The following is a 14,658-nucleotide window of genomic DNA, read 5'->3' as shown; positions in this document are numbered from 1 at the left end:
ACACACACACACACACACACACACACACACACATACAGTATATATAGAAAAGCAATAAACTGATAGGCCTCCCTGCTACAAACTGGATAGCAGACTTGAGTCATGTCATCAGTTCCAAATGATGTTTATTAGCAATTCTCACACAATTAGGAGTATCAAAGTGATGAAACAATGCTAGAGAGTTAAGGGACACTGTCTATTGTCTATTGTTCTGGCTATTCATCAGTCACTGCCATAGACATGTTGAGTGTGAGAGAACTCTGTACTGGTATCCAACCTCTGGAAAATACATGCAAATAAATAGTCTCCATATATGGAGAAAAAATAACAATGTGGTAGTATGATTAATCAATGTTGGCCTGATAGTGTCTAAAAAAACTCCACAGTTTGAGACAAATTTGCGTAAATGTGCATATTTTACATTTTCTGTCTTTCTTTTTTCCTTGTACTCTTGTACATCTTTTCAATCCACCTGGCTGTCACCAGCTATTGGTCAGATTAATCACACTGGAGGGACTTTTTATTGGTCGATCATCTCACAACTGAGATTTCATGAGCACCCCTTGCCAATTCCTTTACTCCTCTCATTACTCACTCTTTTAAGATATTTATCATAAAAAGCATTAGACTGTGCTTTCTCACCATTCTTTTTCTTAGGCTCCTATTTCAAGGCTCTGCCTGGCTGGGTTTTATTTCGAAACAGCCAGAGAGGGCCTGGCTCTCTTCCCATCCTCCACCAGGGCAGACGCTGCTTCTTTGTTTCACGCTTCAGTGCAGCGATCATTACAGACTCTGTGTCACTGGCTGCTGTGTAGAGTTACAAGAAACAGAGGATTAAAGAGATAAATACTCATATAATGGGCTAATAGAAATAATAACCCCTGAGAACTTCCCGCATCTAAAGGAAGAGGGATTTTTTATTTTATTTTTTTGCTGCTCTGCATTGTCAGTGACGGTTAAACGTGCCAACACGGCTAATTTGGAAGCAGGTGTTGGAGAATCTTATGATGATTGAATGCAAATGAAAGCAGGCCTTCAGCTCCAGTAGTCTGTCACAGTCACAGTAGTAACAAATCGCCACTCAAGTATAAGTATACAAACATCAGTCAGTCTATTTGGTAAAATGTAAAATGTAACAGAAACAGTTTTTTTTTTAATTTGGTGTCTAAATTCTTTTTGAAAAAAAGATGTTTGTACCTGGGTTAGAAAATAAAAATTGATAGCATTGTTTTAAGGGGTTCATCACTTTAAACAACACAAAGTATCTCCCACGATTCCAATTACGAGCATATTTAAAATTTTATCAAGATGGATTCATCAGGCCAGTAAAATAATAAGGAGCTGAAGCAGTTCTGTTTTAGCAGCATTAGCCTCTGTCTCTGGAGGGGTGGCTGGGCTGGCTCTGAACACCAGACTGTGAAACTCTTAATGTCTGTCTCTGCACTAGTCTGTTCACCCTCCATTTCACACCTTGCACACACACACACACGCACGTACACACACGCACACGAACGCACACGCGCACAAACACACACACACACACACACACACACACACACAAGCAAGTACGCATGCACAGCACCATCCCATTCATTGAGCTGGTTGCATTGCCTTTTTCTTCTTGTGTGTTAACTATATTTTCATTAAGGACACACTTTGTGAATATTTTAAGGTTGAATCAAAGTTTTCCTCTCACACACACAGATTAGGTCACTCAACCATCTATCCACCCTCAGCTGCTTTCCTACTCTCCTTTATATATCCACGAATCTCCTCAGTGGTTTCCAAAGGAGCCAAATATATCTCCCGCCCCTGGGAATCACTGCCACATTAGCTTCTTGATAGATACTGACGTTCCCATTGTGTAAGGCAAGTCTAATGAAATGATGATGATGATATTGACTGCGGGCTGCTTGCCAGCCCTTCCCCCTTCCTCTTCTCCACACATTGTTGATACACACATGCAGCTCTTGCCACAATTTAGCCTGAAAATTAATATATTTTTAAAAACCTTTTCAACCGTATTCATGGAACAATCCCCAGTCCAACATGGACATCATTTTTGCTCAAATACTTGTTTAAGTCAAAGGTCAATATGTTTTTGTTCTTGTGGTGTAAGGTGTTTACTTGCCGCCGCAATCTGCTCATTTTGTTCTTAAATTAAAATAGACATGCTTGACATTAAAAAACAGAATCAATTGTAACACATCAAGGCCTCAGACTTCTAAGGTAATTATAATTGGTTACACTTATCTAAATGGCCTCCTCTTATTGACTGTATGTCCACAGCGTGATTAATCTTGGCAGAAAGTACATTTTAAGCAGGAGATTAATAGTCCAGAGACTGTAGTTTGCCTGGCTGTCTTCATAGCTGGGGAGTGTAAACCTAATGTCGCACTTGTTAAAGTTAAAAGGCTGTGAGTAAATGTCTCTGTTGGACATTTTTCTAAAGGAATAACCATAATCCCAGGAACAATTACACTGCAGCTAACCAAGTCTCTGTGTGGTGATTGCTATCATGCGTGCTTAATGAACAAAACAATCTCTAAGCACACAACCTTCATCTAGTGTTCTAAAACTTCTTTCCTGAATAGGAACTATGAGGCAGTAGTACATGACAGGAAACGTGTCTGATGTTGCTGACATTGTACTGGTGTTTTCCTCTGCTGCTCTGTCATCTTAAAGCGGGCTTTTCTAATTCACTTAGCATTTAATCTCTGCCTCCCAGCACAACAGAGTGCATTATGTCAGCACGGCGCATGTATTTATTAGACGACCCATAGAAACACAGTGCACAAGCATGCAAGAGGACCTAGATATTTTATCAAATTATGGACATTTCAATTTCTGGCCACTTTGTTAATGTCTTCCTGGAATCATCAGACTTGTGGTATATAAATACCTGAACTAAAATACAGCGCTTTGCAGCTTTTGTTGTAAATTCTGTGGAGAATTGAAGAAGTGTAAATCTGAGAGAGCTATCCAGAATGATGATCACAGAGTTTTAAGGCGTCAGCAAGCTCCTTCTGAAATACAGAGTTTATTTATCTGCTTCCTATAGGAGCAAGTGTCACCATGTGAAATTTATTTCTCACTGGTTGTAGATAATAGATAAGAAGATTTGTTAACAGACCAATGAATGATGTAAGTTTCAAATTTGTACGGTATTGATATTAGAACTGCAACTAATTACTGATGTTATAATCTGCTGATTATAAAAAAAGCAGCAAATCCTCACATTAAAGAAGCAGGAACCTTGAAAACGTTTTTTGCTTGAAAACTAACGTAAATGATGAAGCGTTTATGAGAATACATGACAATTAATTTTTTGTCGAACAACAAATCGGTGAATCAACTAATTGCTTCAGACGCAATAACCAATCGAATCAACCTGTTCAACAAGATGTTGTTCATGTTCTGCACGTCAAGGAATTAGACTAATCCCTTTGTTGTATCAAATAGTCTTGCCATTAAAGTAGGCTACTCACTCATTTGTATTTGTCTTGGTAAATATGTCATTTTAAAAAGTCACATCATAATTTGGTGATTTCCCAAGATGTTTTGAGATAACATTTTATTTCTAATTTCCAGTGAAATACATTAACAAGGTTCTTTCTTTTTCTCTGTCATCATTTTAAGCGGGATAGTAAAATAATTATTCGGATTATGTGAATCTCAATGGTGGCTCAGATCACAGTGTCAAGAAGAACATGTTCTTGTCAGAATATATCACACAATGCTTGATCTCCTCTCTTGAATAAGGATGCAATTTAAGCCTAAAGTATCATCCAGCCCAGCCTGCCAAGATATAAAGCTCTCTAGCATAGACTGACAGCATAACTGATGATTGATGAGGTGAATCATAATGCTGTGCAAGTTTATTTCAAATTATTTGATAAGAGCTGGTGCACTATTCAACTATATATATACATTAATCTACTCCTTGAGCCCATGCTCTTTATAGTACTGATGATATCCCTTATTATCTCTGTTTGATCAAAGACACAATTTGTATTCTTTTAAATCTCTCCTGGCTCTCGTTTCCCTTCTGACATGATTGTACAATCAAATCAAAAGCAGCTAGAATCTGAATAAAAGCTGAGGTTTCTACTGATGGCTCTCAGCTACAGTGATGCTCATGGGTATAGGAACCCCTGCTTGAGTTGACTAAAAAGAGGAATAAAAAAAAAAATCATCTTTTGGAATTGGATCTTTTTGTCTTAATTTTAATAATGAATAATGTATCATAAATAAATAAATGTTCTTCCTTAAAATACAGGGGGCATGAGTACACCAGCAGATGAGCAGATTTTTGTTATTAAAGACCAGTTATTTCATGGATCCAGGATACTATGCATCCTAGTAGAGTTCTCTTGGCCTTTGGAATGAAATTAGACCCACATCATCACATACCCTTCACCGTACATAGAGATTGGCAAATTTGAGAGTTTAAAAAAGTATTTTGAGAGAGATTTTACGTTTTAAGAGAAACCCTTTTTTAGAGAATTTTTTTTCACACTGATAGGCAAAAATATACATTTGAGAGTTTAAAAATATTTTGAGAAAAAAAATGTTGCTATTGGTATGAAAACTTTTTCTCTCAAATGTATTTTTTTCTCTCAAAAAAGGCTTTTTTGCTATCAGTGTAATAACTTTTTGTCTCAAACATTTTTTTTCTCTCTCAGATCATTTATTTTCTTGCATACAATGAAGAAACAATTCTAGCTCCATTTTTAGCAGTTAGCTTCTTGTTGAATCTGAGACTGAATCTGAGAAAAACGTGGTTCAAAGTAGCATTTCTGTTTCTCCAGAAATGTCTTTGCAATGGCAATCGTTTCGCCGCGTTGAGTTTTGCTCTTGTTTGCCATTCTGCTTTAAATGACTCTATCGAACATAAAATGATAGAAAACCAGAGTTGGAACTATATAACGCAACTATTTGGTTAAAACTGGGTCAGGAGCTATACCTTAAGCCACCATCTCTGTTGAGCTGATCAAGTGACTCCCAGCCATGATTTTTTTTGAATTATGAGTTCTATGCATTGACTTAAAACAAACAATATAAATACCTTGTCATTTCAGTGGTCAGCATTTAAAAGACCTGAAGACTAGCTTATGAACTACAATTTTCCCATGAAGACAAACCTTGTGGAACCTGCATAGACCCTGCACTGTGTATGTCCCCTCCAAGTTTACATAGGCTACTGTGCACGCAGCAGATAAAATAAGAGAAGATAAAATATACTTTTGTTTTTCCCGTAGTGAAATTTATTCTGGACCCATACTGCAGTTTCACAGAAGATAAAGTCATGCATGCTATCTGAACATCATATATCTTCATGCAACAAAATGCATGCAGCAATAAGCTCAAAAATACAATACAACACAACCCACACAACAACGCATGTACTGAATTCCCACTATGTAACAAGTTACACATACACAACTTCTGTCAATGGCGACCTATTGCACAACCACTTTGGCCAACATTCTTCACTAACTGTTAGCACAGATACTTTTTTATTTTTATGTAACCTTTATTTAACCAGGAAAGTCCAGTTGAGGTTAAAAACCTCTTTTTCAAGGGAGTCCTGGCCAAGAGGCAGGCAAAAACACAATCAATTACATTTATAAAAGTTATGCAACACAGATAGTTAAAAACATTGTTTACAATGTAAACAGGTCATTTCAGGTTCTCTCAATCTGGATTTAAAAGCATTTAAAGAAATAAGTTCAGATAATTGTAATTAACATGGGCAGAAACGTTTATAATGGTTCGGTCTGTTGTACTCTGAATCTTCTACCTAACGGTAAAAACTGGAACTCGGTGAAGAATGTTAATTGGATCAGTTATCACTTCTCAACTCCTAGGTAAGATTAGTTACTTTAAGTTTCACATGCTGTCATCACTCATCACACAGCTCCCACAAAGGGTTGCGCAACAGACAATTTTTTTTATCTCCATATCGTTACACCTGTTGTTCTTGTGCTAGTGTTGCTTTCCTGACTCTGTATGGCCCACTTAGTCAACTAAATAAAATAATTTAAAAATACAGGGTTGCGCAACAGCGGAAGTTCTGGGAACCAGGAACTGCAGGACAAAAAAATACGAAAGCACTGTGATGTTCAGGCGAAGTGGTCCCTGCTAACCAGACTGTACAGCTAGCCCACCCTGACACACACATTCAGGGAAACATGGGAGGCTCTCAAAGCGTCGACATACCGGGTGGAGGAACTGAAGGCTACCACGTTCTCAGAGTAAGAGCAGTTTTCACGTCCCGGGGAAATCTTTTTTTAAATGTTTTTTTCCTGCAGGCGACCTGCTGTTAGTGTTAGTTGTTGGTACAGGAGAGTAGGGCTTTGCAGCAAGCATAGCACACTCTCTTAGCTGTATTATTATAATTACATAAATTTGAGTGCGTTATACGTAAACTGTCTTTCCCTATTCATGTATTAGCTGAATTGTCAGGTTGTTTTGAAACTGCATAATTTACAGGACGACGTCATTCAAGCAGTAAACGCAGCCGTTATAGCAACATCAGACGATTTCCTATTTAACGTTAGCCAGAATATAGTGAAAATGGGTGTGTCCATAGCTCATTGATGTTATTTTATCAATTGTTTCTAAAATAGGGAAAAATTCCCTAAAACATCTCTCCAAAGTTATTATATAAGTTTATACTCAAAAATTTGATTTGACTGACCAACAGTCAAAGTATTTTAGCAACTTTGTTGTCAGACCAACCCTGACCTGACTTTATTAAGGGTAAGCAAGGGTCTTCACCATCTTCAACCCAATGACTCCTTGACTTAATGAGAGACAGAGCAAGGACCCCCTACAACACACACATATTCTATATATATATGTGTGTGTGTGTGTGTGTGTGTGTGTATATATATATATATATATATATATATATATATATATATATATATATATATATATATATATATATATATATATATATATAAAGTTGCATATAGAATATTTCGTAATGATTATTATTCTATTATTATGTAGGAATATTGGTAATACCAGACATTACTCAACAGGTAGATCCGACCAGGCAATCTGAATGTTAAACTAGACATTCAGAACATGCTCGAATCAGCACCCCCCAGAGCCATTTAAGCACGACACAGGTTCATGACTCCGCCATTTCCATCTCAACACAACACATGGTTAAATCAAAAACAGGTTTGAAGCATTTCTATTCTTGAAAATAAATCAGGAACCACAGTGGAACACACAAAAACTCTCCAGCATATTTATATAAAGTGATTCATCGGATTAAACCACTTGTTACAACGCTCTGAAGTCAACAGGACATGTTTGGATGACATCAGACTGCGCTATGTTAAAAATAGCTGTACGTGTGAAGTTTGCAGACATACAGTAGCTAAATTTGTTGATGGAAAAATGATATCTTTGTTACAACACAAAGGAGCTAGCAAAGCAACTTTGTATTTAAATGTGCGGTACTCCCATGATCTTGACAAAGCTAGCTAGCTAACGATAGCTTAAGTTGGCCGCTGTGCTCAGGATGCAAGGAATTGCTATGGCAACACGTGACAGCTGTCGCTAAAAAAGGTTCAACATCCCGACTAATAATCACTTATACACTTACAATTTGGCACATCTAAACAAAATCATCAGTAACCGTCAACAGTCATTCTTCTTAGGACATTAGCAAATGTTGTTACTAAATAAAAGATAAGGGCATAAATCCTCGTGGAGCTACGTTAGCGTTATGAATGATGTGCAATTACGCCACAGCGCTGTCATTTACAACATCATTACTAATTAACAATGTACAGTAATAATTTAAACACAATAAACAGACTAACTACATTATCAAAACACATAAAGTGGTTTGGTCTCACCAACTGACAGAAATAATAAAAAATGATCAGTTTGTTAGTTTCTTTACTGCAAGTTTGCTGTAACATCGACATTGGTCCAACTGAACTAGTTGGATCAGTATAGACAACTCAAAATATAATTTGAAAATCCCAATAACAGTTTTTCAAAAATAATAACATTAATTCACTCTCATACAACAAACATTTACTCATTTATTATATGTCATTATGTATGTACACACATCAGGATCCCGATAACTACACAATATACACACACAAAACACAATATTCTAAATCACAAATTCCAGAATTCACTGTCTCACTCTATTTAAATCCCTTCATAAAAGACATATGCTAATTCTTCACCGATCATACAAAACACTTTCTTCATAATATTAATCTCTTCAAATGAAAACAATTATACATAATACTTTGAAAGTATCTCGTGACCAATTCAGGGGTCCTGACCCCCAGGTTGGGAACCATTGCTCTCAACCATTTGATTTTTGAGAGACTGAGAATAGGGTTGATGTCCTGACATTTTCAATCACCAAAGAAATTGACTATCATTAGACCAGAAACTGTTTTCCCAGTCCTCTACTGTCCTGTTTTGGTGAGCCTGTGCCCAGTGTAGCCTCAGTTTCCCGCTGTGGTCTTCAGCTGCTGTAACTATCTGCTCCCAGGTCCTGCGTGTTGTCGTTCAGAGATGCTCTTATACTAGCACTGTTGTAATGAGTTGCTAATTAGATATTGTGCAAGCAGATGTGCTGGCCTAACAAAGTGGCCACGGAGTGTAAACATCCAGGAGAAGATGGCTCCAGCATTATGATCATTTTTTTTGTACTCTTTGTGTTTCTTCCATACCTGCCTGATTTATTTTCCTGATATTTCATTGGCTTTAACTGTTACCTTCTGACCATCAGCTGTAATTATTCATCCATAGCTACATCTAAGAATTTACAATTTCACATAAGTGTATGACCATAATCATTGTTTGTAAGGCTTTATTAACATATCTTTATGATTGTACAGGTGCAAGAGAATTCCCCCGGTCACTGTGCAGGACTAGAGCCATTTTTTGATTTCCTCATTTCTATTTGTGACACTAGGCTGGTATGTTTGTTAATATGACATTAATAAAACTTGCTGCAGAAATTGGACCTTTGCTGTGTTATGACTGATGATTTCAATATTTTGATATCTGATAGAACAAGGACAATGACACCCTAAAAGAGTTGCTGAAGATGAATGTGGAGAGGCCCATCAAGATACTGTTATATAGTAGCAAGACACTGGCAGTGAGGGAGACAACAGTCACACCCAGCAACATGTGGGGTGGCCAGGGCCTTCTGGGAGTCAGCATTCGCTTCTGCAGCTTTGAAGGAGCCAATGAAAATGTTTGGCATGTCTTGGTGAGTGCAGTCTGATGAGGAATTATCCTGAAAGGTTGATAAATACTGTATACTGAGCATTGCAGATTTGTCAAAACATACTTTACATGTTTTATATATACAGTAGGTTTTAACTGTATTTACATGTAATGGCAAATTGTTCATTAAAAGTAGTAAGAAACAGAAGCGTAAAATCACATTCAAAGATGAACATAAATAAGCTTTCTCAGAAGTTATTGCCATCACCTAAATGTATATACATGTTGTTGGAGTTCAGGAAGTGGAACCAAACTCTCCTGCAGCCCTGGCTGGTTTGAGGTCCCACACTGACTACATCATAGGAGCGGAGACTGTAATGAATGAGGTACTTGCTTTGCAGATCAGTAATAACGTTGACTTGAAGTTTGCAACAGGTTGACCCACCTTTGTATCTCTGCTCCATCAGACTGAAGATCTGTTCTCCGTGGTTGAAACCCATGAAGGGAAGGAGTTGAAGCTGTATGTTTACAACACAGACACAGACAACTGCCGGGAGGTGGTCATCACTCCAAACTGTGACTGGGGCGGAGAGGGCAGGTGAGACGTCTGTATTTTACTTGTGTTGCCAGAAGCCATAGATTGTTTTCTATCAGTTAGGAATATTTTGGCAAACCCTTTTAAGAATGGATTGAAGACGTCTAGCCCTCAACCTTTGCTCCATGACTAACACATACCTCCTTAACATCAACTTTAAATTGCAACATTTTGTTGGTGTTGGTCAAAGCACTTTTTACAACTTGAAAAAATAGTATTGGGTTTTCATGTTTAATTTGCAGATATTCTTCTGTTTAAGTCAAGAATTCTTCTTCAAGTTGGTCAATTTTTGTTGTTTATTTTCGGTTCTTGATTTAATCTTTTTTAAAACAGGGTGTTATATTGTAGCTTGCGATTAACCAGACAAAATCTAATTGATTTGTTTTTTAAAGGTGCAATATAGAATACTGACAGCTAGTGTTTAAAATAGTTACTGCAGTAAAAATTCAAAATACTGGAGAGAGTCATCTACCCCAGCCCCTCCTCCTCAGACTTGAAGTTCACGGAGGTTGCCAGGCTGAGATCCACAACAATGTTGGTAGACGCTTGTCTCACATATGCAGACATTACTCCACAGCGCAGCGGAGTAGCTAACGTTAGATGCTGGTTATATTGACGGTCATAAAAGCCCGTGCTCACGCGGAGATCTGTACCCAACTGACATACACGGTTCCTCGGCTGAGAATTATAGAGGAACCGCCAAAAATTTCACAACCTCACCTCACCGCAACTGCTAAACACACTGCTAACTTACGGTCGTCTCTTCCCAATATACAGCCCCCTTTCTTGGCTTAAAATAACTCACCATTGTCAACTACTGCCGCTGAAAGGCTCCACAGCCGTGGCCCGCTGGCCTGGTCCTCCGGTAACGTTTGCAGGGTTAGCATGGAGGTGTTAGCCAGGATCACTCGGGATCACTTTACTTGCTGTGTCTCAGTTGTTTTTGGGAGTAAGTAAACAACTCAGGTACTAAAGCTATATAATTCAATGTGAATACGTGAATGTTAAAATGACATAACATGCCTGTCCCTAGTAGCCGTGATAAATTAACGGCTAAACGGATAAATTAAGCTAATGCTTACCCGTTCAGGAGGAAATTAGCCAACTCAGCATCCTTTTGGGCTCAATCTCAATCTTTCACATACATCTCCAAAATGTACCCAGGGTTTGTTATGTCTCTGATCACGCAACTGTTAGAAAAATGGCTTTACGTTTTTCCAGGTATACCTGGCAACCCCGTCTGGCTGCCAAACTGGGTAGCTGATAACGACACACAGGCCCACACACAGGCATTATCATTGTTGTCGGAAATGAAAGTCTTTCAACTTAGCATGTCTCCTTAATATTTGATGATGCATTGGGGTCATTTTTTTCATTACAGTAAATATTACATATTGGACCTTTAAAGTCACATCTTGTCATTTGGTTCCACCAGAGAGGAAGTTTTTCATTTTATGTAATTTTTAAAGCTATAGTATGCAACAATTTTATAATAACGAACGTCCGTTACATTCAAGCCATGGCCAAATAAGTTTATACAAAGCAGATTAAGCCTAACCGCTCTACAAAATCATTTTTCTCTGCCTCTGTATTTCTGTCTGGCTATGTTTAAAAAAAAAAATGGTGTTGCCAGAAGCTTAGAAGCTTGAGTGATGATTGTTATATTATTGCTCACAAAGAACAACAGTGTTCAGCCATGGAGACAAAAAGGACAAAAATTGTAAGATAATTACCTCTTCTGAAGAGTCCATAGTGTTTTTTTAATCTTCCATGTGTGTCTTGATTTGACATTTTAAAAGCTATTAGCAACTGTGTGGAAGAGGGGTGGGGGTGGCATAACGTGAATGCGCCATAACGTGAATGCGCCAATAGTATTGTTGTGATTATTAAGAATTCCTTTTGGGGGCGACAGAAACTACGCAAAATCGCTTTAAGGCTAATGTGAAGTGTTCAACAATTTCCCCTCATAGTATTTTGGTCTCTTTAGTCTAGGATGTGGGATTGGCTATGGCTACCTGCACAGGATACCTATACTACCATTTGGAGAGGGCAAGAATATCAGTTTCCCTGCACAGACTCCCAGTGAACCAGCTAAAGACGGCTTCACAGAGGTAGCTCGACCTCTTCAACAAAGAAATAATAGCTTCCAGATTGTGTGAAAATGTACTGAGAGATAACATAATTTTGGTTACCAGGTCCATCTCTCTGCTGTTATTCCAACGGTTCCAGTTGCTGTGTCTTCTGCTTCGACTGGATTAGAGCAGTCTCTCGCCGGCTTGTCAGTCAGCTCTAACCTGACCGCTGTCGTTAGCGATCTACAGAAAGGTATTTTATAATCACTGACAGAGCAAAACATCCTGTTTGAACGTTTGTTTAGGTTGACCTAGCTATTGCAGACAATGTAAACAGACAATACAAGTTTTGTTAAAAATGGTTTCAGGCACTTCTCCCGTCCCACTGTCCAATCACAGCCCTTTTTTACAAAGCGCTCCCTTGTCTGTGAATCCTGCTGCCAAACTACCAGGTTAGTAGAAATTATTTTAGGACGTTCTAGTCCCCCTGGTGTGGTGCCAAAGCTAGCTACTCTGAAGCCACTCTTTCAGGACATTAGCCTGCTAACCTACAATTGTCTATTATTTATGATATTTGTTGCACAGGTTTAATGCCCTTCCCTGGAGGTCTTCCAACCTTTCCTCATTTACCAAATCATAATATCACCTCGCCAGACATGGGCCAGGTATTGCCACCTGGAGTTGGTGAATTACAACATGCAGGTACTGTTTTGTTCTTCTCGGATGTGCGGATGAGTTGTAAATTTTGGTGTTTAGTCTATTTTGTTATCGTCCATAAATCCCACAAAAACACCAAAACCTAGTATGAATTGATTGTACTAACAAGTAGTGCATTTGTAGAACAAAGCATGGTATAAATCATTCCTCTTTGCCATAGAGCTCCATTCCTGTCCAACAACTATCAATAACACATCAGTGAGCTACACTATTGCACAGTGACATTTTCCCTCATAGAGATATACATGGGCACTAATGTTTTTGATTTAATCCCCTATAAACCATTCTGCAGCTGTGCTCAGTATACTAAAGTCTATCAAATGTGTTACTTTTGTTTGCTAAAAAGTACAATGTTCTTACCCCCGTTTTAAAGATTAATTTCTTATACTGCATTGCAACTTCTATTCTCATATTTGATCTTTGTTTTTAATTTATTACATTGTTTTTAACTGTTCTTTGTTTTATGTAAAATGCACTTTGCATTGCCCTGTTGCTGAAATGTGCAAATAAAGCTGCCTTGCCTAGGAACAAATGGTCTTACGGCCACATGTCACGGTTGGGGGTTGGTTTTGATTTTTCTATGGGATTTGTTTGATAAGAGTTATAAAAATGCAAATCTGTAACTCTGAGAAGGTTTGTAGACACGTGTGTACAAGCTTTTTCCACTGAGACAATGTTGTATTGTCAGATTAAATTCAACAATGAATCAGAGATGTGTCCTCTCCAGGAAATGTAGCATAGGAATGAAGGCGATTCATCATAATAATACTAGGTAGTTAGCCACGTCATAACGTAGACTGGAAAAATCAGAGCAATCACAAAAAATGTTGAACATTTTAAAATGGGGCATTCTACTGTAATAACTTTCTGTTGTGTTCCACAGGTCTTCCATCACTCACCCAGCAGAGGGAGGTCCCTGGTCTAACTCTGCCACCGTCTGACTTTGTTCTTCCCCCAAACACTGCTAATGCAGTTCCTGCTGTAACACAGCATCCAACGTATCCCTTCTCCACTACCCAAATGAACAGTTTGACGACAACCCCCATCCCATCATCAGTGGCCTCAGAATCAATAAATATCACAATGACTGCAGACTCATCTTAGCAGAGAACACTGTTTAAGGTTGTCACTGAACTCTCAAGTCTCAAAATATAGAGGGTCTATTAGCTGCACCACTCAGTTGACAAATTGCACGCGCACATTGTTAGGATTGTTGTACAAGCGTCAGTATTTTGAGGATACTGACACCTTGTGCTGGCATTCTCACATGAAGCGTGTCGTGCAGCAGCAGCCCTGCTGATGGCAGCAGCAGGAAAATGACAAAACATTTAAACCTCTCAGCGGAATTCAAATATTCTGAACAATTATGAAAATAGTTCATAACTAAGAGATAATAGGGCTTTTTTTTTTAGCTAGGCATAAAGACAAAATTATATAAATATATTTAATATAAAGTATGTAGAAAACTAGTTACTTATACTGTAAGTTTGCACATCAGCATCTTTCAGTAATTAAACTACCACGGAGCCCTCGAAGGGTCACAATAGGAATTTGTTTTCCGAACAAATTCCCCCCCCCCCCCCCCCCCCCCCCCCTTTTATTTTTCTGCTGTTCTGATGTACAGGAACTGTTGTAGGAACTGTTGTGTGTTGGTCTGGTCCAGTTCTAACACAGGGAAATATGCAGATTCTACAAAAAGGAGATATAATTGCCAATTTCTCCTGTCAAAAGGTCAAGCTCCAACAGTATACAGCCTGGCTGTGGTGTAACGGCCAAGGCTGGGTCATCCCACGGCTACAATCGAAATCAGTCTCTCTCAATCTGCCTTGGCAGCAAGCGTTGGGAGCTAGGTCAACTAGCTCTGCTAGTTATCTATTCAGCTGCAATGATTGAGACCTGTACCTGAGCCACACACAGCAACCAGCAGTGGTCTACTACAGAATACTGCATTCATAACAAAGTTCAGCCTCTCAAAATCCCCCGGGACCTTTCAGTGGCTCTGTAAACTACTGAAGGTCTTCAGGGGGTTACACTATCGGGGAT

At 38.5% G+C, this 14,658-nt stretch overlaps 1 protein-coding gene across 1 annotated transcript; it reads left to right on the top strand.

Annotated features, from left to right (window-relative positions):
* The first annotated feature begins 6,035 nt into the window (after positions 1 to 6,035).
* On the top strand, positions 6,036 to 14,591 carry LOC117952629 (Golgi reassembly-stacking protein 2-like). Its single transcript, XM_034885077.1, has 10 exons — positions 6,036 to 6,257; positions 8,895 to 8,975; positions 9,071 to 9,274; positions 9,531 to 9,617; positions 9,699 to 9,829; positions 11,814 to 11,937; positions 12,022 to 12,151; positions 12,267 to 12,350; positions 12,484 to 12,600; positions 13,499 to 14,591. Exons 1-10 carry the CDS (start codon positions 6,195 to 6,197, stop codon positions 13,717 to 13,719), a joined length of 1,242 nt encoding a protein of 413 aa, XP_034740968.1. The 5' UTR covers positions 6,036 to 6,194; the 3' UTR covers positions 13,720 to 14,591.
* The last annotated feature ends 67 nt before the right edge of the window (positions 14,592 to 14,658 follow it).

Source organism: Etheostoma cragini, chromosome 11 (assembly GCF_013103735.1).
Source record: "Etheostoma cragini isolate CJK2018 chromosome 11, CSU_Ecrag_1.0, whole genome shotgun sequence".
Taxonomy (NCBI): domain Eukaryota; kingdom Metazoa; phylum Chordata; class Actinopteri; order Perciformes; family Percidae; genus Etheostoma; species Etheostoma cragini.
Note: the sequence above shows the minus strand (reverse complement) of the source record. Positions and strands in the feature narration are given on the sequence as shown.

Bases quoted from the DNA above. Each gene is read 5' to 3' on its own strand.
- LOC117952629 (XM_034885077.1), top strand. From the start codon at position 6,195: ATGGGAGGCTCTCAAAGCGTCGACATACCGGGTGGAGGAACTGAAGGC. The intron at 6,258-8,894 runs GTAAGAGCAGTT...ATGATTGTACAG, and splicing joins AAGGCTACCACGTTCTCAGA to GTGCAAGAGAATTCCCCCGG. The intron at 9,618-9,698 runs GTACTTGCTTTG...CTGCTCCATCAG, and splicing joins CGGAGACTGTAATGAATGAG to ACTGAAGATCTGTTCTCCGT.